This window comes from Martes martes (assembly GCF_963455335.1).
Source record: "Martes martes genome assembly, chromosome: 17".
In the NCBI taxonomy this organism is placed as follows: domain Eukaryota; kingdom Metazoa; phylum Chordata; class Mammalia; order Carnivora; family Mustelidae; genus Martes; species Martes martes.
The window spans coordinates 46,873,124-46,898,950 of NC_137905.1; the positions used below are offsets into that span (position 1 = coordinate 46,873,124).

General features: G+C 58.9%; 2 protein-coding genes across 2 annotated transcripts in view; one reads left to right on the forward strand and one right to left on the reverse strand.

Moving 5' to 3' along the window:
- Positions 1-2,956: 2,956 nt before the first annotated feature.
- CNFN (cornifelin) lies at positions 2,957-5,115 on the forward strand. Its single transcript, XM_080829246.1, has 4 exons — positions 2,957-3,730; positions 4,182-4,292; positions 4,667-4,803; positions 4,890-5,115. Exons 1-4 carry the CDS (start codon positions 3,694-3,696, stop codon positions 4,977-4,979), a joined length of 375 nt encoding a protein of 124 aa, XP_080685372.1. The 5' UTR covers positions 2,957-3,693; the 3' UTR covers positions 4,980-5,115.
- Positions 5,116-9,104: 3,989 nt separating this feature from the next.
- MEGF8 (multiple EGF like domains 8) overlaps positions 9,105-25,827 on the reverse strand; it is a gene marked incomplete at its 5' end in the record, with an annotated part of 37,291 nt that continues 20,568 nt past the window's right edge. The window contains 18 exons of the mRNA XM_080828550.1: positions 9,105-11,920; positions 12,818-12,950; positions 13,473-13,603; positions 13,696-13,866; positions 14,355-14,547; positions 14,848-15,007; positions 15,193-15,400; positions 17,942-18,156; positions 18,285-18,498; positions 18,610-18,733; positions 19,903-20,134; positions 21,511-21,655; positions 22,404-22,567; positions 23,064-23,244; positions 23,839-24,046; positions 24,626-24,744; positions 24,883-24,993; positions 25,072-25,319. Coding sequence (XP_080684676.1) covers positions 10,652-11,920; positions 12,818-12,950; positions 13,473-13,603; positions 13,696-13,866; positions 14,355-14,547; positions 14,848-15,007; positions 15,193-15,400; positions 17,942-18,156; positions 18,285-18,498; positions 18,610-18,733; positions 19,903-20,134; positions 21,511-21,655; positions 22,404-22,567; positions 23,064-23,244; positions 23,839-24,046; positions 24,626-24,744; positions 24,883-24,993; positions 25,072-25,319 — 4,226 coding nt within the window. The 3' untranslated portion in view covers positions 9,105-10,651. The remainder of the gene's footprint in view (positions 11,921-12,817; positions 12,951-13,472; positions 13,604-13,695; positions 13,867-14,354; positions 14,548-14,847; positions 15,008-15,192; positions 15,401-17,941; positions 18,157-18,284; positions 18,499-18,609; positions 18,734-19,902; positions 20,135-21,510; positions 21,656-22,403; positions 22,568-23,063; positions 23,245-23,838; positions 24,047-24,625; positions 24,745-24,882; positions 24,994-25,071; positions 25,320-25,827) is intronic.

Here is a 25,827-nt window from a genome sequence, read left to right on the forward strand (position 1 = left end):
CTGACCTCTCCCCTCTCATGCTCTCTATTTCTCTCAAATAAATGAAATCTTAAAAAAGAAAGAAAAGACCCCCTCATATGTCACACCCCAGAATACATAGGGACTTTGGGATAACCCCCACAGAGACCCACAGCACCCTGAGAGAGACGCACACACCACACGCAGAGACGCAACACACCCAAACCCAGTCCCACCCAGAACTCCACTGAGCTCCTGTTCTGCTCCCAGCACCATTGGGCTGGCCCTCGAGGAAGCAGCAGGCTCAGGATGGGAAGAGGGGGCAACCTCACTTGTCCGCTCTGCCTGACCGGTTCCACGAGGGCCCTGGGTGGCACCACCCGCCTTATGAAACCTACATTGGGCAACTGGACCCAGACCTGTCCTGGACGCTTGGATTCTGGAGACAAAGGGGCTGGGAGCCTGAACTCCTGGGTTCTGAGGGAATAGGAGCTCATGGATTCTAGGGGACAGGAGGATAGGGATCGGGACCTGGACTCGCAGGTTCTGAGGAGGAAAAGCTGGAGGTCTGCGATCCTGGGTTCTGGAAAAAGAGGGGCCAGGGACTTGGATTCCTCTCCTCTGTCTTTAAAGGCAGGGTTCCAGAATTAGCAGATAAAGATACAGGACACCCAGTTAAAGGTGAATTTCAGATGAACAACAAATAACTTTTTTAGTATAAGTATATCCCAAATATGGCATGGAACATACTTAAGCTAAAAAAAAAAAAAAATTGTTAGGACACCTGGGTGACTCAGTCGGTTAGGTGTCTGCCTTCATCTCAGGTCATGATCCCAGGGTCCTGGGATTGAGTCCCACGTCCGGCTCCCTGCTCAGCGGGGGTCTGATTCTCCCTCTCCCTGCCTCTCCCCCTGCTTGTGCGCTCTCTCTCTCTCTGACAAAGAAAGAAATAAAAATCTCAAAGAAAAATTGTTTGCCTGAAATTCACATTTAACTGGGCATCCTATATTTTATCTGGCAACCCTACTGAGGGGATGGATGCCAGGCCTGGAGACCACCATGGCCCCTGGTCAGCCCCCAGGCACGAGTTCTTCCTGCTCCTGCCCTCTTCCTCACCCCTAAGCAAGCCACCTCACAGCTTCCCCACCCGATTTCCTCATCTACATGAGTTTCTGTCTAATTGCAGCCCCAGGCTGTGTCGGAGTGGGGAGAGGAAACCTGAGGACAACTCGGGGTGTCATCCTGGGAGCCCTAGGGTCCTCAGAGATGACTGACCTTGAGTCACCTGCAGCCCATGGTCCATCCAGGTGGGCAGGTGGGGCCTTGGGGCTGCCTCCACAGGGAGGCCTGGAGATGGCGATGTGGGGATGGGAGGCAGAGACCCCGGGACGAGGGCAGGAGACACACAGCTTGGGGGAACGGAGAATCAGAGATGGGGGGTGAGAGAACCCAAGCAACTTGGAAACAGATTGGCAGAGATCAGGAAAGAGATACAGAGCTGGCGAGGTGACGATGCAGAGATGGGGGCACAGGGACCCTAGACCAGAAGTGGAGAGAAGATGCTCCCCAGACGTTCAGGCTCCTGGACCAAGGGACAGACATGCATCAGCAAAATGCCAAGTGCCACTCATCAGTCTGGGGACAAGGATAGCGAGCCATGTGGGTGGTGGTGGGAGACCAAGGCTTGGGTCCTGCTGTGTGATAGATTAGGAGGTAAGGGAAAAGCTGGGATCCCAGGCCGACAGGGTGAACCACCTGCCATCACCCCATACCCATTCCCAGTGGGGTGACACCACCTTCTCTGCAGGTGACACCCCAATTTTCCAGCGCCTCCTACATTTTTGGGGTGACACCCGTGCTGGAAACCCCACCCGGCTCTAATGTTGCTTCCCTCACTGAGTCACTTCCAACCCTGCCAGGCCTGTTGGGGGCAGACTTTGGTGACTCAGGCCTCCAGGCCCCTCAGGAGCCCAGCAAAGATCCCAGGACCCCTGCCTGCACACTCAGAGGCGCAGCGCAGCCTAACCCAGGAGTCTACACCCCCAGCCAGAATCTGAGCCCCTCCCCCTCCTCTGTTAGGGGCCCAGATGAAGCCCCAGCCTCTCATTCCTCGGACTCAGGAGTCCAGGGCCCGCTCCCCCCTCATCTGCTCTGTTATCACCCCCCACCCCACCCCAGTCCTGAGCCACATCCACCTCCTTCCAGAGCCACAGCTTCTCAGTTCCCAGCATCCTCCCTTCCCAGTTTGAAGGTGGAGTGAACTGTGTATATTTACTTTGGTTTCAGCATGAGTCACCCCCAAAACACACTGCCCCCCATGTGCCTGGTGGCCCCGAATGGGAGAACAGTGCCCCCTCTTCTAGGGAAGTGGGAACCTCACTGAAGGGGACAGGGGAGGCCGGGGAACCCCCACTGCACTCTCATGCACCCCCCATTCCTTCCTCCAACTCCCTGCCCCTCCACTTTCCACCTCTGTGTCTCTTCTCTGAATCTGGCTCCTCTTCGCTGTTTCTCCCCAGATCTTTGACCCTCTCTGTCTCAGCATCTCTCTCTTCACCTCTCTATGTCTTCGTCTCTCTCCATCTCTCTGATCCCTTCTCCCTCTCCCATCTGGACCTCGCCCCTTTTGTCTCTGTGTCCCCCATTTCCTCCCCATCTCTCTGCCTTCCCTCTCTTGCTGTCTCTGCACTGTGGCCCAGCTGCACCCCTCATGCCTCCCTTCTGCCTTCTCTCCTCCAGCCTTCTGTCTCTCTGCCTGCTCCCCTTTTCATCTTCCCTCGCAGCTCTGCATCCCTGCCCCCCTCCCTGATTTCCTTGGTCCCACAAAAACTGGAGGGGAAGAGGGGGGAGGGGAGATGGAGAGCAAGGGAGGGGAAATTCTTGTGGGGGGGAAGAGGGTCAGCCAGACCGGCTGGGCTCCCTGGGCACCTCCGCCAGAGCCCCGCCCAGGACTGAGTGGCCCGCCCCAATATAAGCAGCTCGTGGCCAGAGACAGAACTCAGTGCCCGGCTCACCCACACCTGTCCGCATCATCGCCATCGCTGTCCTGCAGGTAGGAGCATCTGCCCACAGCCCTCGGCTCTGTGCTCCCCCCACCCGGCTCCACTGACCTCTCTGTCTCCTTGCATTTCTCTGTCTCAGTGGACGTTTCTGTCTTTCTCAATGCCCTCCGTGTCCACCTTCTCAACCTCAGAGGTGCTGGGTTGAACTTGGAAGTTCTGGGGCCCAGCACCACCTCTACTAACCCCCTTGGCCTGGGCCATCGGATGTGGGGCATTTCTCCTCACCTCTCTGAGCCTCAGTGTTCCATCTGTGACATGGGCTTGCAGAGAAGATAAGGCACTGGACAGGTGTGAGTGGTACTGGTGGCATCTCTTTGGGCACTGGCCCTGATCTCCCTCTCCTCGTCTCTCACTCCGCCTTCTCCTTCACCCGCTCTCTGTCTCCAGCTCTACCTCTGCTATGAGGAAGGTCCTCTGGGGTCTGTCGGGCAGCGGTACCGAGACGGGCGAGTTTCTCGCCCTCACCCCATACATCCCTACTCCATGTTTCTGGCAGCTGGCAGGCTGACTTGGCCTCTCTCTCCCCAGCGCCCTTCCCCCTGAGAACCCAGCCCCCAGTGCCCCTGCTCCTTGCCCACCCCTCCCCTAGTATCCCGCAGCCCTTGGACTCAGCCACTGTCTCCGCTGCCACCTCTGCCGTCCCCAACGCCGCCACCTCCTCAGGGCCAGCAAGATGCAGTTTGAGATGCACGACAACGTGAAAGGCAAAGGTGGGATCACTGGACGGACCAGCAACCCTTCCAGTCCCTGGAACCTGGCGGCTTCCCTCCCCTGGGCACCCCTGGCTTCGAAGACAGATGGCGCCTGATTGCACCCCAGAGGCCCCTGGAAATGCGGGAACCCAGCACCCCAGGCCCAGACGTGGAGGAGGCGGCGGCACCTCTCAGCCCCGCCTGGAAGTGGCACCCACCCTTCCCCAAACTTGCAGGAGCTCCCCACCCACAGCTCAACCAGATGCGCAGGAGGCAGTGGCGATGGGGACAGACTGGGGTGTCAGTGCCCAAACGTGGCCGAAAGGAAAGGGGGGGTGCAGTGGTGTCCCCTCCGTGGGCGGCCTGGTGGCCCCGCCCAGACTGCCCGGCAGAGGAAGGGGCGGCAGGGACCTGGGGTCCGGGAGCGGCTGTCGGGCTGCCCGCTGACCCTGGCCCAACACCTTCGCAGCCATGTCCTACCCAGTGACCAGTCAGCCCCAGTGCGCCAGCAGCTGCTACCAGACCCAGCTCAGTGACTGGCACACGGGACTCACGGACTGCTGCAACGACATGCCCGTCTGTGAGTACAGGCGGCTCCTTGCGGGGGGGGCGGGGCCCCACCAACCCCACGCCCCCTCCCTGCCTCAGACCCTGAATTCCCAGACTCTGCCTTCACCCCTTCCTCCACCTCCAACACTCCCTAGGATCCTGACCCCACCTCTTCCAAGCTCCCCGGCGACCCTCAACCTCCCCCTTGTACTCTCAACTTTCCCCGTTGTGGCCCGAGCTCCCCCTCCAAACCCTACCTCCCAGCCCCTAAACCACGCGCACTGGGACCCTTCATTCCCGCCGGGACCCTCGCCTGGCCGACCATCGGCCTCGCCCCTCCCCGCGGCGGAGCCGGCCCGGGGCGCCCGGTGGAACCCGCTCTGACTGCCCCGCGCCTGCCCCCAGGTCTGTGCGGCACTTTCGCCCCCCTGTGCCTCGCCTGCCGCATCTCGGACGACTTCGGGGAGTGCTGCTGCGCGCCCTACCTGCCCGGAGGCCTGCACTCCCTGCGCACGGGCATGCGGGAGCGCTATCACATCCAGGTGCGTGCGGGTCGCGGGCCGGGGTGGGGACGAACCTCCTGGGACCTTAGGCGGGGCTCCTAACCTCTCTCTCTCCCACCCTCTAGGGCTCTGTCGGGCACGACTGGGCGGCCCTCACCTTTTGTTTGCCCTGCGCCCTCTGTCAGATGGCGCGGGAATTGAAGATCCGAGAGTAAAGAAGCTCCCCGCGCCGCCTTTTCCACCCGGCCCGCCCGGGCCCCCCTCTGTCCTCTCTGCCTTCTCGTGGGAGGGCCTGCCCCTCCGCCCTATCCCGCTACCAGAAATACACCCACAATAAAAACCTGAAAACCAACCCCGCCTACATTCTTTTTTGTCCCAGGGAAGGAATCTGGGTGGAGAAGGAGGTTTGGTGAGGGGTGTGGGGACACAGGGAAGATGCCTAGGTGTGGAAGGATGCTGGAGTCAGATCCTTGACCCCAGCCTGCTGTGTACGACATTGGCAAGCCTCCTGCCTCGCTGAACGGTGGGGGGGAGGGAGGCTGGGGGGGTATACTCATTAACGAAGTGAAACCTCTAAGCCCTTAAGCTGTCCAAATGAAGTTCTGCAGGGATCCTGAAAATCAGCAAAACCAGAAAATGCTCCAAAAAAAAAAAAAAAAAAGGTAGAAGAGCGCCTCCCCTACCCCTACTAAGTCAATACCTATGGGCTCTTGGCCTACACACAATCCTAACAAGTTTTTTGGAGGGGCGGAGTGGGGGGGGAGGGAGAGTCCTTTGTCTCCAAAGCAGAGAACTGCCAGGTTTAAGGCTCCCTGGAGCTAAAACTAATCCTTAACATCACCCAGCTCTCTTTACTGCAAAAGCGACTAGCAGATTAGAAAATCTGGTATCAAAATGGGGCAGACCTAGGATCCCATCTTGACTCTTGTCACTTACTAGTAAGGTGCTTTATCTTTTTTTTTTTTTTTAACAATTTTATTTATTTATTTGACAGAGACCACAAGCAGGCAGAGAAGCGGGGGGGTGGGGGTGGGAAGCAGGCTCCCCTCTGAGCAGAAAGCACAATGTGGGGCTCAATTCCAGGACCCTGGGATCATGACCCGAGCCAAAGGCAGAGGCTTTAACCCAATGAGCCACCCAGGCGCCCCTGTGTGTTATCTTAGTGAATCAAGAAGCCTCTGAGCCAGTTTCCTCTCTGAGGATAATCCCTAATATGTCATATGGCTACTGTGTGAGCAAGAGGTGAAACAGATGGAGAGACCGAAGAGTGAGCTTAATAAACTTGTTAATATTATCATGGATAATAATATTATAACATTCTAATATGTTATTTGTATTATTTGCTGTTATTCTCTCTCTCTCTCCATCTGTGTATCCAACAGTGACATCTTCACTTGGAATATCTAATAGGCATCTCAAATATAAAAACCTAACTCCAGGGGCACCTGGGGGCTCAGTTGATTAAGCATCTGACTCTTGATTTTGGTTCAGGTCATGATCTCAGGATCGTAAGATCAAGCCCTGTGTCAGGCCTATGCTGGGCATGAAGCCTACTTAAGAGTCTCTCTATCAAAAAAAAAAAAAAAAAAAGATTCTCTCTCTCCCTCTACCACCCCAACCCACAAGTACACTCTCTCTCTCTCTCTCTCTCAAAATAAAATAAAACCTAACTCCAGATTCCCTACCCAAAACCTGCTCCTCCCAGGCTCCCCCTCTCAGGAAATAGCAAACCCCATCTTCCCAGCTGCTCAGTCACTTTGTTATCCAACGCCCCAATCTGTCAACAAACTCTGTTGGTCCTACTTTCAGAATATACCCAGAACCTCTCTTCTTCCTAATCTGCTACCCCCACCTTATTCTAGCCACCCTCCTCTTCAGCCTAGACTAATGCAGTGGCTCCTCACTGGGCTCCCTGCCCTATCTCCACATCTTTAGTTTCCTCCCACAGAAAACCCCTTTGAACACCTGAGTTAGGTCATATCCCTCCTGCGCTCCGAAACTTCTCGTGGCTCCTCCCGCAGAGTGCAAGCCAGAGCCCTCGCTGTGGCCCAAGGACCTGTACCATCTGCTTCCTGCTTTCCTTGTGACCTTATCTCCTTATTCCCTCTGACTCCAACCACAGGAGTCTCTTGGTTGTTTCTCAAACGCTAGTCATGCTCCCACCTCAGGGCCTTTGCACTAGCTATTCCCTCAACTTGGAATTCTCTTCCCTCCGATGTCCCTATGACTCATTCTTTCTCTTCTGCCCACATGCCATCTTAAGAGAAAGGCCTTCCCTTCCACTTTGTATTCCATAGCGAGTACTGAGCCCCCTTCCCCTCCTTCATCGCCTTGTTTTTTTGGCCATATATCAACATACCACATCATTTACTTATTTATTATCTGGCTCCCCACTGGCCTGCCAGCTCCATGAGGGCAGGGACCTCATTCACTGCTGTCCCCAGCACCTCGAACAGTGTTGAGCCCACTGCAGGTGGGGATGAGTGATCACAGGTGGGAGACATGGACACAGAGAAGGGACGTGATTTTAGAGGTAATTGGGGGAGGGGGCAATGGACTGTCAGGCAGGATTGCATCAGAATCTGGGCTCACCTGTTTATCTGCCCTGAGTCCTTAGGCAAGGGACTTAGTTTCCAGATCTGCAAAATGGGGGCACAAACCTGTACCTCCCAGCATTGATGTTGGGAAAAGTAAAAGACACACCAAACATCCAGCACTCCCTACCCAGAGTGCTGTAGCCCCCCCTTTTCCTGAAGCCCTTAGGCACTGATAGCCAGATAGACCCCCAAATCCAGACCTTCATGCTCCCCTGCTCAGGCTTTCTCTCACACTCCCTGAGCCTCTTGCATTCGGGTACCGTGGGCAGCAGGGGGAGGTGCCAGCTAACTGGGGTGGGGGTGGGGGGACAGTTACTATAGGGCATCCGTAAAGGGGCAGCTGCACAGTATGGACAAGAGCTGGAGAGGGTGGCTCTACGTCCCAGGGAAAGGACCCAGTCATAGCACAAATGCTCTGCCCCAGAAGGCACAGTCCCAGGCAGGAGGCACAGAAGGGTCCTTACCAAAGGTCTGATGGTAACGCAGGCAAGTCTTGAAAAACCACCCTAGCTCCTTCCTGGAGGTGCAGGATGACTGTGCCACTGGCCTGGTCTCCTCGAGGCAGCACGCCCTGCTTCTGGTGAGCTGCCCGTTGGGGAGATGGTGCCTCATCTCCAACAGAAACTGGTCACTTCAAACACCTTCCCTAGTGCCCGCTCTGTGTTGGGACAGCTCTCAGCTAGGTGGGCAAAGTAAGAACCTGTGCAACATGCCATTTGCTTTCCCTGTGACCTTGTCTCCTTCTTGTTCCCTTATTCCCGGGGATTCCCTCCTCAGGGAGTGAGGGGGCCCGGTGGTCGGGCATTCGGACTTGAGTCACCCGGCAGCTGTCATTCAACAGCTAAATGACGTCTATGAACTTTTCTGTCTTCTCATCTGCAAAACGGGACCACACGGTTACCTCCCTCATCCGGTTGTTGGGTCAGAATGTGGCCAAGTGAACCGTCTAGCACGGGTTCTCAGCAGATACCAGTTCAAAGTCAAGTCGTGGAGGTGAGGCACTACCAACAGCTCATCAAGGCAGAACTGTGTGAGCGGAGTCATCCCCGAAAATCCCTTCCATTGCCCATAAATCTGAAAATACGATGATTTTCGTGGACCACACTGGAGATCCAAACACCCCCTAAGTGCTCCTCTCTGCCACGTCTTCGACTAACCATTAGAGGAAGCCACCAGCCTGTGCCCCGGGGGCTGGCTGAACGGGAAGGCATGGTGCTTACCTCTCAGCCAGACTCCCTCGCCCCCCAAAGCCGACGGAGGGCCCATTTCCACCGCCGGCACCACACTCTGGCTTGCCTAGGGGCCTGGCAGAGAGATGAAGGTGGCTGCGACGTTCCCTGTTTGGGCCTGGAGAGCCTTCTTGGATTCGAGGAATCCATAGAGTTGTGGGATCTTCGTCTGTTTGCCTCCACTCTTCTGTCAGAGGCCAGAATAAAACCCAAACCCCAGACCTAGGAAGTCTGTTTTTCCTCCTGAGACAAACGGGTCTCCCTGCTGTCTCCCTGCCACAGGATCTGAGGAAGGGCCAGAGGTCACCTCCCCTGGGTCTGCCCTTTCTAGGGACAAGCAGAATAGCTTCCCACCCCAACTAGGAGACGCAGAGTGGAGCCAGGCCGAGCCACGGGGCTCCTAGGGGCCAAGGTAAGCACACCGACTGGATTTATCCACACTTGGGTGCTGTTCAGAGAACAAGACACACCCCCCCCCCAGCCCCGCATGCAGACAGCACTCAGACAGGGCCTTCCCCACATTCTTTATTTGCCGCTTCAACTGCTCCTCCCTCTTTCAGCCTCTTAGAAGGGGACCCCCAGCAGAAGGGGCAGGGCCTAGCTCCACAGGTCCAAACACGCAGCTGGGGGATGTAGTCTTGCAAAAAAGGAGTCCCAAGTTCAAGATGGCTAAGATGGGGGTGGCCCTCAAGAGGGCCGGCCGGGAGCTCCAAAGTCCAAGGTGGTGGCTGTGCGGGCAGGGAGCAGCCCCTAGGAAGAACCCCCACATCTTCAAGGCAGCACCGACTGGGAAGAAAGCTATGCGCACGCACGCAGGTGCATGCACACGCGCGCGCACACACATACATACATACACACACACACACACCCCCCACCCTGGGCAGCATCCCCAGCTTTGCCTCCTGGGACTCCTGCTGAGCCGGGTGACCCTGGTCCTAGGGTCAGTGACACCATTCGAGCTTTGTCCCTCTAGTCTCAAGGTGACAGCTGGTCCCTGGTGCTGCCTCACAGTCCCACCTCTGATCAGCAGACCAGAACAGCCAATCCCCTGCACTGGGTTCCTTCCGCTGAAATATGCAGAGCAGTCGGTCTCCCTGGCTGGGCCTGACTGAATGATGCTCACAGGGCATCTCAGAGCCTAAGGCTGGACTTCTGACCCCACGAGCCCCAGGCTGCCCCACGGTAACGGATGACCCCCACCTTCCAACCAGAGCTCAGGCCACAAGGTCCTGGATTCCCCTCCCCCCACAACATCCACATACATCCTGCACCTGTCCCTGACCCACCCCCTCCCGCCACCGTCCTAGTCCAGCCCACTGTCGTGTCTCGTCCCCTCTGACCCATTTTGAGCAGGCACATCAGATCCTGTCATCCTCCCTCACCCACTTGTCCCGAGGCTTCCCAGTACCCTGGGAATAAAACTCAAAACCCTATCTGGGGCCGTACACGGCACTGGGTGGCACCACCTGCCTGTCCCCAACTTCACCTCCTCTTTGCACTCGGTCTGAGTCGCACTGGCCCCCTCTCCGATCCCTCCAACAGAGCACACTGGCTCCCACCTCTGGGCCTTGTCTTTTGCAGCCCCCACCGCCTACGACCCGCTTCCCAGAGTTCTCCCTGTGGCCGGTTCTCTCGGTCTTTGGGCCCAGCTTCTCTGAATGCCCTACCAAACCTACCCCACGGTCCCTCATGGCCACATTCCATGATCCCCTCCTGGCGCCTGTCCTTCACAGACATGATCGCACTCGTGTGTGTGTGTGTGCGCACGTGTGTGCAAGCATGGACACACACTGATTGTCTCCCCCCACGAGAACCGAAGCCCCACGAGGTCAGGGAACTGGTCTCAGTTTCTGTTCTGCCCAGCGCCTTCAACAGCGTAGATTAAGTATTCAATAAATAATTGTTGAATGCAGAACGTCAAATGCCCTGTCTGGGGAGCCCCCGAGGAAGGGAGCCGGAGGTCTCTGAGGACATGGTGTCTGGGGGTCCCCAGAGGAGCCCCAAGTCCAGGGCAGCGTTATCAGGGCACCCAGCTGCCACGGCTGAGGACCCCACTATGGGTCAGAGGGACATGCTGGTGAGATTGTCCTGGCTCAACAGTCCCTTCCGGCCTGCGCCACCCCCATGTCCACTGCCCCCGGCGCCCCCGCCGCCCCCGCAGTACTCGTGCAGCCGGTGTCGCAGCGTGACGAGGGCTGACCCCAGGCAGGCACCGTTGGGCGCCTGGGGTCCCCCAGGCAGCTGGAGCAGCAATGTGGCCACACCAGCCATGCCATCTTCGGTGGGCTCGAGGGTGATGGGCCCAGCTCGCAGGCCAGCGGTCGTGGCAGGGATGGCTGGAGGGCAGCAGCCTCCTCCCACGGGTCCCCAGGGCCCACCGGCCCCGGTCAGCAGCAGGGGTGCCAAGAAGGGTTCGGAACGGCGGAAGGTGGGCGGCGGGAGCCCGGCAGGTTTCCAGGCAGGGGCTGGGGCAGCGGGGTCGGGTGGGAAGCAGACAGTGACCTTGGCAAAAGGGCGGCTGGCCATCTTGGTCATCTCTTGCAGATGCCGGCGCTGTTCCTGCCGCTGGTCCAAGGCCTGTTTGGCCTTCCAGAGGAGCACACAGAGTGAGAGGAAGAGGAAAAAGCAGGAGAAGAAGACAGAGAAGAAGACAAACAGGTCGATGTGGGCCTGGTCCTGCCGGAAGAAGAGCAGCCCTTGCGAGTCAGCCGAGCCATTGGCACCAGGCCCACTCGGGTCCCCCACGCCCAGCAGGAGCAGGTAGAAGCGGCTGGACTTGAGAGCATGGTGCTCATGCGGGTAGGTGATGACCAGCCGGTCCCGCACGCCACGAACCACAAGCACCGCCGACGGCTCCGTCACGGTCACGTAGGTGATCAGGCCCCGTGGCCACACTTCCCGCACCCGTGGCTCGGCTGGAGTGCCTGGCCCATTCCCAGCCCCCGGTCCCCCCGGGTCCCCAGCCCCCCGGGTTCCGCCGTCAGCAGGGGGTGGGGGAGGCGGTGGGGGCGGAGGTGGCTGGATATGCACGGTGTGGACGCCTGTGTCGGGGGCCACGCGGACCACGAAGGTGTCATAGGAGGTGGAGACATAGAGGTCCACGGCACCGAAGGTCACATCCAGTGTCAGGCGGATGTCCACATTGGTAAACTTGGGCTGCACGCCAAAGAGGACGGTGCGGCCGGGGCCCAGAGCCCGGCGCTTGGGTTCGTGGAAGCAATTGGTCTGGGACGTGGGGTCGAGGCAGCACTCCTGCTCCACGGAGATGAGGCGGTAGCACTGCTGACCGCCCAGCGGGCTCCCGTGGAATGATTCCCGGCACTTAGCACACTGCGGGCACGGGGGTGGTTGGGGTGGCGATCAGGGCTGAGCTCAGCGCCCGGCCACCCTCCAAGTCCTGATGTTCTGTACCAACTGGGGAGCAGCCACTGCCCCAGGCTCCCTCAGTCCCCAGCAGCTGCCTTGTGACTGTACCTCCCCTGGGGCCTCCCTGACACAGTGTGGAGGCCACCAGAACCCTGGATCCATGCTGCTGTCCCTGCCGTCAGCCCCAGTGACCACAGCACCCTGATGTGGAGGCCTCTGGAACTCTCAGGAGTAGCGATGAAGGGCTCTGTTGAACCTGCCTCTACTCCTCACTACCTGTGTGGCCTCAGACTAGTGACTTAACCTCGCTGAACTTGAGATCCTTCCTCTGTACCCAGGCAGTAAACAGGGCTTGCACACGGGACTGCAGAAAGTCCAAGCACTGCACAGGATGGGCTGGCCTCACCTACCAGCCTGAGATACATCCCACCACAGGGCCTTTGCACTGGCTGATCATCTTGCCCAGATTACTCTCTACTCGCCCACAACCCCCACGGCTGCTTGTCTGGTATCCTGACTTCTATCAGGTCTTTTCTCAAGTGTCACTTTCTCACCAAGGCCCTCCCTGGGTCATCGTATCTTCCGTTCCCACTCCACAATGCTAGCCCTCCTTTCTCCTTACTGCTCATCACTAACATACTCTGCATTTGACTTACTCGTTCATTTGTTGCTGGACTCTTCCACGGGAATGTAACTTTCCCAAGGACAGAAGGCCCTGCCCATTTTGGTCCCTACTGCACTTCCCAGTGCCTCCCAAACAGCCCGGCACATAGTAGGTGCTCGGTAAATGTGTGTTGGATAAATGAGTGGGCCTCTCGGGGTGTGGGGCCCTTGGCCTGGGACTCACTTCTCCTGCCTTACCTGGTACTTGTAGCAGTCCCGACGGTCACTGGGGGAACTGCCCTGGCACGTGCCCGTCTCTGTATTGTTCTGACATGGGCAGCCTGTCCCGTCCTGCTCGTTACATGTATCTGCATGGCCATTACACTGGCATCTGAGGAAGGTGGAGAAGAAGATGGGGGTCACAGAGCTCCCCTGGCCCACAGGGCTCCGGGCTGGACACTGCGTACGTGAACCTGAATCCAAGCTCTAAGCCAGAAGAGGAAACTAAGGTTCCTGGTGGGGGCAGGGGGTTTAAGCCATTTGCCCAAGGCTGTGGAGCCAGTCAGCAGCAAGGTCAGAATTTGAAACCGGGTTGGAATGACTCCAGTCGACTGAGCATTCGGAAGGAAGGGCTGGGGTGGGAGACCGCCCCAAGGCCTCACCCCTTGGCAGCTCTCTCTCTGCCCCCGACATCCACAGGGGTGCTCGGTGGCCTGCATGTCAGCACCAGCCTCTGAGCAAAGGGGTCTCCCACCTGGGTCCGGCTCAGGGCCCCTAACTCAGCCTCAGCCCGGGGCCTCCCTGGGGATATTGTCCACTTCTGCCCAAGGGCAGAGAACTGGGGAGGGGGGTGTGGCTCCCGGAGTTATTCCCCGTGGGCAGGGCAAGGGTCCCTGGGCCCCCTCCTTCTCACTTGGTGCACTTCCCATCCAGGAGGAAGTAGCCGTGTAGGCAGCTCTCGCATTTGTCCCCGTAGCTGTTATTCTGACAGTTCACACACACGGCCTCATCTTCACTGGGCCCCTCGGTCACCCAGTTGTCAATCTGGCCAAGGAAAGACAGGGTGATCGCAAAGAGGCGTGGGCCAGTCCCTTTCTCCCTGAGACCCAGGAGTTCTGGACCGTGGCCTCTTCTACCTCCTCTGGATCCAGTGAGTACTTCTCGGGCTCCCTCCTGGCCATTTCGAGCTCTTTCCTGGAGACGCAGACGTGGCTATTGCCACGACAGAAGGCATGGCAGGGCCGGCAGGTCCCACCCCCAACGGCTGAACCCACAAACAGGGGGAGGCACTGCTCACAGTGGCTGCCCTGGAAACCAGAGAAGGGGTGGTCAGAGCAGGTGGTGAATGGTGGGCAGGTGGGGTGTTGGGGAGTGGACAAGTGGCCTCAGGGAGCACCACGGGAGTGCAATAGGGGCTCAGGCTCAGGGTTTCGGGCCTGAACCCCACCTGGGTGCAAGTTAGACCTCCGCCCTCACGTGCCAGTGACTTGGGGCGTAGGGAAGGGGATGGTGTTCGTGCCCATCCAGCCCAAAGTGTTGAGCTCAGAAAGCCCTTCCCTATACCACCCTGTGTCCTCCCCCACGGGCCCAGCCTCCCTAGTCTAGCACCGACTCCGTCCGCTATTCCAGGGTGGCCCCTCTCTGACATGATTTCAGACAGTGTCCCCAAAGTCTCTCCACATCCTCCCTGGGCCTGGCTCTGCAGGGCTCAGAGTGAGGCTCACGACTCCGGCGCACGGGCGGAAGGCCCCCCAGGCTCTGTCCCGGGGCGCGCCTGAGGCCCGGGGCAGCCCACCTTGGTGTGGTTGCGGCAGAGCAGGCAGTGGTCGCGGGCCCCCACGCCTGCACACTCGCTGTGGCGGTTGCAGCGACACTCTGTGGAGCAGTTGCGGCCCACAAAGCCGAAGTGGCAACGGCAGTGGTCGGGTTCCACACACGAGCCATTCACACAGCCCTGCGCGCACACGGGGCGGCATAGTCCAGTCACACTGCAGGGGTGGGGGTGGAGGGTCAGGGCCCGGCATTGGGTCCTCAAGCCTCCGGCCAGCCCGCCACCCACTAGATGGCCCTCAGCAGGTGGCTCATCCCTGGGCTGTTCCACGCTCCCCCTCCGGGGTCTAGCCTACCACCCTCTCTCTCTCTTCCCAGCGAGCCGTGTTCAGCTCACCAATGTGGCCCCTCCATGCATTGGCCCTTCACCCCTTCCGGCGTGAATCCCACGCCTTGCGCCTTCCCGCTCCCACAGGGCCCCCTGCCCCAGGCACCTAGGCCCCGTCCCGCCCCCTCACTTGTCCATGGTGTAGCCCGCCTTGCAGCTGCACTCGTAGCCGTGCGGCCGGTCGTGGCAGTTCTGCGTCTCGTTGCAGTCATGGTGCCCGTTTGCACACTCATCCTCAGGAGGGCAGGACAGGAAGGCCCAGGAGGCCCCAGGCCGCCCACAGGTCAGCCCTGGTGCAGGGACGCAGAGCTCCACCTGGGTGCCTCTGCAGCAGCCCCCCCACCAGCCTCCTGGGGCTTTGCTCCACCGTCCCCTGACCCCCACCTCCGAGACAGCCCCCAGTGCCCCCCAGGTTCTCCATGCCAGACCCCAGCCCAAGGGCAGTCCCCCTCACCCGACCCCCAGCGCGGCTCACCGTCACGAGGACCGCTGAGTCCACCCTCCAGGCAGCGGCCGCCCCCATCCTGGCCCCCCCAGGCACACCAGCCACAGTGGGGGCGCCGCAGGCACAGGGCACACTGGGTTGCCTGAGCACAGCCCAGGGAGCAGCTCTCGGGTCCACGGAGCAGGCGGCCACAGCCTCCAGCCATACATCGCAGGGGCAGGTAGGAGGGGCTCAGACACTGTACAGGGGAGGGGAAATGAGAAGGGGGGCAGGGCGAGAAAGAGGATCAAAGACATCCTGGATGTCTTCCCGGACCACGGCCCCTCCTAGGAGCTCTCATCCCTCTCTGGCCACAGCCGATGGGCCAGTGGACACCACTTTGTCAAGCATTTGTAACTGGCAGTCCACAAGGGGAGTTCCTGTCTCTACTGGGGTGGTTGCCTCCCTTTGTTTGTGAGAAACAGCCATGAGTCCTAAGCCAGGTGGGGATATTGACACCCCCAGTCACACCAACACAGTGGTACCTGCCTGGGCAGCCCCAGACCACAGACTCCACTTCCCAGTCCACAAGGGGAGTCAGGCTGGTGGCATCCTTGAAACTGGAGGTGAGGCCTAGAGATGCTGTTTGAATGAGTAAATCACAGCAAATGAAGAGAAAAAGGGGGCAGAAAAAGAGCAGATCCAGAAGGAAGCACTGAAAGGACCACACACCCCAAGCTGGCGGTAGGGCGGTGGGGGGCAGCTTTCCAGGCTCTGTCTCCAGTCCTTGTCAGGCCTGGCTGCACTTTGCACCTGACCTCTAACAGGTACCACTGTGTTGGTGTGACTGGGGGTGTCAATATCCCCACCTGGCTTAGGACTCATGGCTGTTTCTCACAAACAAAGGGAGGCAACCACCCCAGTAGAGACAGGAACGAGCGACAGGAGCGGGGTTGCAAGCCACCGTCACTTAGGAAAAACTGGCTGTTGGGGCCCAGGGTCCTCCCACGCCAGGCTGGGAAGTGGAGTCTGTGGTCTGGGGCTGTCCAGCAGCTCATATGCCATCACTTAGCACGTCCTGGAGCCCAGACAAGGTGCACAGTCAGGGTCAGACTCTTGGGAACTTACCACAGGGTGTCAGAGTATTTTATTTACTGTTCGGGCCGGAAGTATAAGAAGATGGGCATTAGTCCCGGCTGTCTGACAGCACTCAGCAACCACATGATCCTCAAATAGACAACCCTGCCACTGCGGCCGGAGCTCGGAGCCCACGGACGCTGACGGCCAGCAGTGAGCTGAGCTTTGCCCAACCACCGGAGCTAGGCTTCCAGATCTAAATTTAGGGCACCCATTGGCAGGCAGTGGGGCGATCTGGAGGGGAGGGACTGGGGGAGCGCAAGTCCCCAGTCTGCACAGAGTTTCTTGCTGTGACCTCCCTAGTAATCACAGGCGATGCTGTCCAACACCATAAATTGCATTCCCTGTGCTCTCAGGAGAGATGCAGGAGCGTTAAGTCCTGGGAGCGGGGTTCTGGCTCATCCCGACAGGTGCCTGCAACCTGGCGAAACGCCTGGCACAGGCAAGGGGCTCGGTCAAGAACTGGGTGAAGAGGGCATCTGGGTGAGTCAAGCGGTGGTTAAGCCTCTGTCTTTGCTCAGGTCATGGTCCTAGGGTCCTGGGATCGAGTCTCGCATCAGGCTCCCTGCTCAATGGGGAGCCTGCTTCTCCCTCTACCCACCCCCACCATGAATAAATAAATAAAATATTAAAAAAAAAAAAAAAAAAGAACTTGGTGAAGAGAAGCCAGGGAAGTGAGCACTCTATTGCCCATCCCAGGCTCTGAAGCCAAAGTCATTCAAAAGAACGACTCCCGGGGGTTAAAATAACAGCAGCCCTTGAGTCCACTCCTCACGGGGCTGCTCTGTGCATCTGTTTTGTCCAATCTGTGCTGCTGGGGTTGTGAGAAGCCGAGCCAACACTCCAGAGCTGGCAGACGGCATGGAAGTCCAAAGCCCTGACAGAAGTGACCTCCCCGCCGCGTGCAGCACCAGTGCAGCCCTGGAGGTTCCCGCCTCGCTGACGGGCTGGGCGGGCAGGATGTACCGGCCAGCAGCCTCCCTGGCATCGCCTTCTGGGCCCGGGAGTGCCCACAGAGATGGATGACGGGCCTCCTGATGCTATTTGGGGAGAACCCGTATCACCACAAGGACCCCAGGCTTGGGATGAGCCCTCAGTGGGTTAGAGACCCACACTGGAGGGGTCACATGGAGAACCTCCAGGGGGAGCACTGCCCGCCCGGCCCTGGTGACTCGCTGGGTGTATCCCACAGCATGGAGGCTGGGATCCTCCCACTGGGCAGAATTTGGGGGCAGAAAGCGGCCGATGGAGAACGGCTGAGATTAGAGACCCCAGGGCCCCAGAAGGACGGAGTCGCAGGACTTCCTACCCCAATTCTGTGTAATAAAACCAAGGGGGTCTCTGTTTCTTACAACCAGAAGTTCCAAAAGCAGAGAAAGGGACATAGAAGGCAAGCGTGGAGGTTGGGGAGGGAGAGGCAAGACGGCATTAGCGGTCACAGGAAGGATGGAGGGGACCGGGAACGCAGCTGCGGGGTCCAGAAGGAGGTGGTGTCCGAGCAGACACGACAGGGAGACTCAAGGGGCCAGGAGGGAAGGAGGAGGTGCTGGTGGGAGAGGAGAGGCAAGGAAGGAGGAGGACAGAGGAAGCACCACAGAGGGACCACAGCCAGGGAGGCAGAGAAGGAAGCAGGGCAGAGGCACAGCGGGACAGGCAGGGGTACCTGCTGCAGGCTGCTGCTCCAGACGCAGTGCTGCCAGCCCCCATCCGCACCCTTGGAGTCCAGGCAGGATGTGCAGTTGGGCAGGAGATGACAGGGGGTGGGGCAGGGGAGCGGGGGCGATGACTCCACCGGCATCGGGGACACATTCAGCAGGGAGTGGCTGAAGCACGTCCAGTCGTATGTGGGCTGCACTGAGAGGATGCGGCGAGTCTCCCCTGGGGTTGAGGGCACAGGAGTCAGAGCCTGGTTCAGGCCACCGGCCCCTCTCCCCGGCTCTGCCCTTCCTCAGGCCCCCGAAGGCTAGGACCCCAGCCTGTCCTCGTGGGGAGTTAGCCAGCCTCACCTGTCCTCTTGAACTGCCTCGTCCACATGCACTTGCCCTCTCGGGTGCACTGCTCACAGTCTGCCGCCCCGCACACCGCCTCCGAGCAGTTCCCAGCCCAGAACACCTCTCGCTGGTTGATCCGACAGTCATTCTCCGAGGTGCAGGACCCGTTCCGGCCGATGCAGGCGCCCTCTGGGCAGTTGGTACACCACTTACAGCGGGGGGCGGATGCCTGGAGGAGGCAACATGGACTCACTGGGGTCCTCAGGGTCCCTGGCACCCCTTCTGACCCAGCTTTTCCCACCCAACCCCAGCTGAAATCCCTGAGACCACCCCCCTTCACCTCTCCATCTCCAGGCTGCAGGGTCCGGGGATGGCGGGCCAGGCACTCGCTGCAGGTCCGGAGACGTCGACATTCCTCGGGGGAGCGAGGCATGGGGGAGCATGGGGGGCCCCCGCAGCCCAGCCTGGGGAGGCATGAGGCCTGGCTCAGCACACCCAACCAGACCCCATCCCTCCTCCACCTACCCTCGCCTCTTCCCGGTGCCTCCTGGACATCGTCCCACAGGGCGCCCCCACATGCATCCTGGACTGGTCTTAGCCCAGGCCTCCCCAACCTGTTCTCCCCCACCCCACTTGGCCGTGGTCTTCTATCCCCCTGCCACTCCGGCCAGAGATACCAGACAATATCCCACACTCCCCTGCCCCTCCAGCCACCAAGGTGTCCCCCACTCGCCACTCCTGCAGCCCCTTGCCCAGTTCAGGCCTCTTCTCCAGCCTCCTCCTCCTCATCTCTGGCCTCCCAGGTCTCCACAGCCTCCCCTCACCACTGGCTCCTTCCCAACAGCCTGGGGGCTTTCTGACCAGGCCTGCCCCTGCCCTCCCCTGCTCAAACCTTTCCTGGCTTCCCATCACCCACAGTGGAGGTTCATAATCCCTTACCCCAAATCCCTGACGGCACACATTTCAGAACTTTCCAGATTTTAGAAAGGCAGTGGGTGTACCCACTGTTACATAACACTCCTAGTGGAATCTGGGGGAGCACCTCATAAATCAAAGCCTTTAATAATTCAGTAGCAAACACAGTGACACATTTAATGGGACAAGCCAAGGCCATTTAGTGGCTTCACACCGGTTCAGGATAATTGTGTAGCCAAAAGAGTTTATGCTGAACCAAGGTCAGCCCTTTCAGCTTCCTGAGATGTCTGGCTTCCCAAACAACAGAAGCCCAGCGCTACAGCCAGGCTCCGGGAGCCCTTTCTGAGCTGCCCCCACGCACTGCTCTAGTCTCATGTTCCCCCAGCACAGATGGTCCCTAAAATACACCGGGCACAGCCCCGCTTCTGAACCTTTGCTGCTCTAAACTCTAGTGGTCATTTGGGACCCGGTTCGGTCCCAGTTCCTCCAGGAAACATTCTTGGATGATACCCCAGCCCACAAGCAGGGCTTCTCACTCAAGGGTCCCCCAGCCCGACCCTACCTGTGATGTGGTTGTCCATTCTCCCATGTGAGCTAGTGTCCTGCCCGGACAGTACCCTCCTGAGCCCCCTGCACCCTGCTAGCCTGGCCTAGCATAGAACCCCCTTTGGAGGGCACCGGTACTGCCCACCATGTGCCATTTGGTCACCATGGTTACCTATGGGCCTGGTCCCCGGACAAGCAGGCCCCGTGGCACCAGGTGCAGGCCTCAGACTGGTTACAAGCTTCAGGTGAGGGCAGCAGGCGGCAAGGGTCAGGGGGCAAGGTCAGGGCTAGCAGGCGGCCCAAGGCCACGCCCCCGAAGCCCCCTGAGAGGTACAGGCGGCCCCCTACCGCCGCCACAGCATGGGCCACGGACTCCTCCATCGGGGCCCCCACGGAGGCTGGGCCTGCGAAAAGACAGACTGTTCAGAGACTCAGGGAAGAGAGCCCCACGAAGAGGCCGGTCAGAGAGGGACACCGAGCAGGGCAATGGACTGAGGACCACAGAGATGGACAAACGGAGAAGATACGTAAGGCCAGACAGGGCAAGAGAACACAGATGGCAAGACAAGAGAGTGAGAGACAAACAGGAAAAGGAAGTGGAAAGAATGGAATAAGGAAAGGGACCAAGCTTTTGGAACCCAACAGAGGAGGTCGCACATGGGGAAGGCGCCAGATGCCACTGCATCGTCAATTTCACAACTGTTCCTTTTCTTATGTGAATTTCACCTCAAGTTTGTAAAATCCTCCAGAAAAGGGGGCGCCTGGGTGGCTCAGTGGGTTAAGCTCTGCCTTTGCTCAGGTCATGATCCCAGGATCCTGGGATCAAGCCCCGCATCGGGCTCCCTGCTCAGTGGGGAGCCTGCCTCTCCCTTTGTTGCTTCCCCTAGTTTCTTTCTCACTCTTTCTCAAAAAAATAAATGAAATCTTCTTAAAAATTAAAAAAAAATTATTTATTTTCCCCTGGAGCATTTTTAATTTTTTTTTTAATTTTTAAGAGGATTTCATTTATTTTTTTGAGAGAGAGTGCTTTCTCACACTCTCTCAAAAAAATAGATGAAATCTTCTTAAAAATTAAAAAAAATTTTTTTAAATGCTCCAGGGGAAAATAAATAAAGAAAAAGTCACAGAGCAGTTAACAAGATAGATTAAAGGCAAAAGGGAATTAGAGACCAAGGGCCAGAGAGAGAACCAAAACGGAAAAGGCCCAGAGGCGTACACAGTCACGCTGGGAAGCAAAAAAGACAAGGTCCAAGCCCCTTTCTGGCCTCTCAACAGCAGACTGGAAAGAAACACCCCCATGTATAACAGGGGTGTCTCCAGAAAGTGGGATCATGGGATTTTTTCCTTTTTATTTCACCAATTATATACAATGACTGTTATTACTTTTTTTTTAAAGATTTTATTTATTTATTTGACAGAGAAGGAACACAAGCAGGGGGAGCAGTAGAGGGAGAAGCAGACTCCCCACTGAGCAGGGAGCCCGATGCAGGACTTGATCCCAGGACCCTGAGGTCATGACCTGAGATGAAGGCAGATGCTTAACCGACTGAGCCACCCAGATGCCCCTATTACTACTTTTATAATCAAAACAACAAATAAACTTCCCAAAAAAAGAAAAGGAAGGCAGGCATCTCTGTGGGTATTCAGGTAACAGAAAGGAAAGCAGCTTTACCAGGGGGTCTAACGGGGCCAGAGGGACTCCAGATGAGTGGGGTCCTAGGACAGGGCCAGGGCTCCTGTGGGACGTCCCCGGGGCCCCCCTGGGGGGTGCTGGACTTACGGGTCAGGTCAGGCAGGAGCCAGGCATTGCAGTTGACCTGGTAGAGCAGAATGTCACTGCTGAACTCATCGGGGTCCGAGCGCCCCCCAAGGACCACCATGGTGTCCCCCAGCAGGGCTGAGGCATGGAAAAGTCGGGGGCGGGGCTGTTGGGGAGACACCGGCAGGATGGCCAGTCAGAGCCCACACTCCTCCACTCACCTCTCAGCCCACCCACCACCGTCCCACACCTCAGCCCCCACCAGCCCTACCCAACCCAACCTCCCTCAAATCTCCGCTCCTTCCTCCAGAAGACCTTCCTCATTCTTTAGAGCAGCCCCCAGGGCCAGCTCCCTTCCTCGAACTCCTGGAACCCCCATGCCCTGTGCTGTTCCCCCAGGAACCTGGCCCAGGCTGCTTGAGATGAATCCCACATTTCTCGCATGACCTGGCCAGCTGGGCTAAGGACATCCAGGGGGGTGAGGCGCAGGCCTCCCTTACAGTCTGGTCCCCAATAGGCCTTAGAAATATGTTCGCAGATGGAACACTCAATCGTCTCTTAACCAGCACATCCGGAGGCCACGTACTCCCACCCACTATCTCCTCTGGCCTTGAAGGCGGCCAGCACAAGAAGCCTCAGTCCCAGGTTTTACAGAAGGGGAGGCTGGGAACTGGAGGGCCACACCAAGAGCGGGGCAGAGCTGGGGCAGAACCCAGGCATCTGACCTCCTGCTCCAGGATGCTTCCCTCCAAGTGAGCGAGGGAAGAAGGGGAGACGTGGTGGGGCACAGTTGAGTCTGGGGGACTGGAAAGGAGGGGACTAGTAGTCCAGGGTTGAGCCAGTCCCTGGGGCGCTGGGTAAGGGGGGGGCCTTCCTGCCCTCTCGATCAAGCTGTGTATGCCTCTTTTCCTGACCTTTGCCCCCTGGGAAGGGGCCAGCAGGCTCCAGGTGCGGTCAGGACAGTGCAGGGAGTAGAGCTCAGGGGACGGGGCAGCCAGCTCCACGTGGAAGCGGAAACCCCCAAACACATAGAGGGAGTCAGTGGCCTCGTGGTACACCGCAGAATGACCGTAGAGACCTGGGGGGCAAAAGTGAGCAGACGGTGGGGGGAGGGCTGGTAATTAGGATTGCCCTCCCACTTTCCTAGGCTCTCCTTCTTGCTAGGCTCCCACACCACGCAGGAGCTTGTCAACCCCCCGCTCCTGCTTCAGCTCAAAAGAACCAGCACTTGCCATTCCTGGCAAGAGAAGAGGGGGAGATGGGGTGACCTGCATGTCCTGGGGGGGTACAGTGAGCAAAGAAGGGAGAAGAGGAATGCCTGAGGGGCAGGGATTTAGGACCTAAGAGAGGAACGCAGAGACCCACTGTCACTGGGCAGGCGGTAGGCCGCCTCTTGCGGGAAACTGAACTTCCCAAGGGTGGGTCTGAGAATCTGGGTGGGCGTGGGGGAAACGGGGACATAACAAGGTCTAAGGGGCAGGGACCACAGGGTATGGCAGTGGACAGAGAGCCTCCACAAAGCCCCGGATAGCCTGGCATCCAAGGTGCTGTCCCCTCCTTGTCCCCAGCCTTACCTGTGGGGGGTGTCCCGCTCTGGGCTCCGGACACCCAGGTGCCAGTCACCAGCTGGTACTCGAACAGCTGCTGGTTGAAGCCATTTTCGGGGGAGTACCCGCCCACCAGGAGCAGAGACAGGCCTCGGCGGGCAGTGAGGGTGTGACCGGCCACCGCCGGCAGCTCCACGGTCTGGGGCACCTGAAGGATAAAGGGCAGAGGTCACCAAGGAGCTGGAGGTTAGGGCTCATCTTCCAGGCAGAAACAAGACTCGGAACTCCCGACACTCCCCTTGAACTGATAAGGAGGTATCAGACTGGTGGCTGGTCAGACCCCAAGCTTCTAACTCGCCATGGTCCCAAACAGGGGTGTGGTAGGCCCCCTTGCCTTTTCTGCCTGCTCAGTGTCACCGATATAGGGAGGGGCAGCCCAGTGTTCCTTTGGGAAGCCCTGGCTCTTCTGCTGTCACTCTGGCCACATGGGGCTGACTGTACCCCCCACCCAACAGCGCGCGCATCCTAGCCGAGTGGACAACACTATCGCACTCACTTGGCCAAGGCTGGCTCAGAACTGTAGTGTGACCCAGGACGGCCAACGAGATTCAACTCTTGGACTCGCGCTGGAGACCCGGTGCAGGGGGTACCGGGGGCAGGGGGGAGGGGCGGACAGGAGCGGGGAGGAGGAAGCTGCATCCCCCCGGGGCTGAGATGGGCAGGAGTGCTCTGGTGGGCCCTGCTAGAGAAGCCTTGCGGGGGGCGGGGGGGGGACAAGCTGGGGGAAGGGAGAGGGGCTCACCTTCTCCTGCCGCCACTGCAGGGTGGTGAGGTTGAGCACCCAGAAGTCGCGAGTGACACCCCCAGCTGTGAGTCCCCCCAGAAGGTACATGGCACCGCGCCCAGCAGACACGTAGGCAGCCGCATGGAAGGAGCGGGGTGAGGGGCCCGGGCCCCCATCCTCGGCTCCCGCCAACATCTGTGTCCACCGCCGCTCGCTCACTGAGTACCTGGCACCAAGGGGTGGAAAAGGAAGCTCACCATACAGTCATCCCAGCACGACCTGGGGTCACCTCCCCCAGACGTATCCCCAAATCCCCTAGGGTGCCCCTCCTTTGACAACCATCTTACATCCCCCCCACTGGGGTGGCAACCGCCCAAATTAAGGGTGAGCCTCCTGTGACAGGCGTCCCGACATCTTTTGGGTGTCTTTCACCTGTAGAGGATTTTGTTGTTGTTGCTGTTTTAATATTTTGTCTACTTATTTGAGGAAAAGCGCATGACAGAGTGAGTGCACACATGAGCGGTGAGGGGGGCAGAGGGAGAAACAGACTCCCCACTGAACAGGGGGCCCCATTTGGGGCTCGATCCTAAGACCCTGGGATCATGACAGGAGCCAAAAGCAGATACCCAACGAACTGAGCCACCGGGGTGCCCCTAGAGGTTTTTGTTAACACCAGTTTTTTGGGTTTTGTTTTTGTTTTTTTACCCCCGAGGGAATTCTTATGTGACACACATGTCAGCATCTCCCGAGGTGACCTCCTCTCGTTCAGGCATCCCCCCCCACCCCCTCCGGAGGCCGTCCTCACCTGTACAGGTTTCCCAGCAGCCCCTGGGGCAGGCCAAGGCCCCCAAACATCCACAAGGTGGCCTCAGGTCCCTCAACCATGGTGTGCCCCAGGCGGTGTAGGAATCGGCTGGCAGTGTCCTGGGGGCGGAGGTGGGGGACACGTGGGATCAGGCTGGGAGTTCGGGCTGAGGGGTGGTCCCAGGGATGGAGGGAAGGGGAGAACCATCCAGGAGGCGGGCAGCATGGCACCTCCATGCAGTGGCACCCACGACTCACGGCTGAGAGGCGGCTGTCCATGAGGGTCTCCCAGACCAGCTGCCCGCCGTCCAGCTTTGTGCCACAGTCGGGGCCCCCGAAGCCCTCGGCACAGATGCACACACCGAGGCTCTGGGGAACAGCAGAAGGAGGCTCAGGGGAGCCGGCATACCACCCCCACCCCCTATGGCTTGCCTGTCCCCCCCATACCTGGTTACAAGTCCCTGCCCCACTGTGGGCATTACAGTTCTCAGGACACAGAGCCATGCGGCAGTGGGGGCCAGCCCAGCCCTGGGGACATCGGCAGAGTCCGGCACCAGCGGCTCCATCCTGGGGCACGCACTCCTGGGGGACGGGGCAGCTCCCGGGGCCCCCTGATCCGCAGCGGGCAGAGCCCACGGAAGCGTTGAAGCCCCACGATGAGGAGCCATTGGCCTCCCAGTGCAGCACCAGCAGCCCTGTGTGGGGAGAGGGGCCAGAGGCTTGTGGCCGGGCCGGGCTCCAGGATGCGACTCTATCCCCGGGGTTAGAGAGAATCTGGTGTCACCGGGCAGGGCAGCAAGGCACTCATCATTTAGGATCAGTGCCATGCTTCACCATCCCCCTGCACGCTGCACACCCTCTCCCTCACCCAACCCATCAAATTCTGATCCCAATCGCATCACCAGCAGCTCGAAACCAAGCTGGACACCCTGCACAGCTTCCTACAGCTCAGACATAAAACTGGGTCTCCCTACAAAGAGATTAGCAGTGGGGAAGGGGGCAGGAATTAGATAGAGCATATGTATATAGGGCTTCATTAAAATGATGTTGGAGGGGGCTGTAGGCCCTCTGACCTCAAGCCCTCCCACTGTCCCAGCCCTAAGCACTCCAGCACAGCAGGCCCCCTTCCAGCCTCTCAGGGCCTGGGCACCCACTGCTCTTCTGGCCTGGAGAAGTCACCCCCTCACCCCCCGGCACACAAGG

Excerpts from the sequence above, each read along its gene's own strand:
- CNFN (XM_080829246.1), top strand. The coding sequence starts at position 3,694 with ATGCAGTTTGAGATGCACGACAACGTGAAAGGCAAAG. Across the intron at positions 4,293-4,666 it reads CTGCAACGACATGCCCGTCT|GTCTGTGCGGCACTTTCGCC; the intron begins GTGAGTACAGGC and ends GCCTGCCCCCAG. Across the intron at positions 4,804-4,889 it reads GGGAGCGCTATCACATCCAG|GGCTCTGTCGGGCACGACTG; the intron begins GTGCGTGCGGGT and ends CCCACCCTCTAG.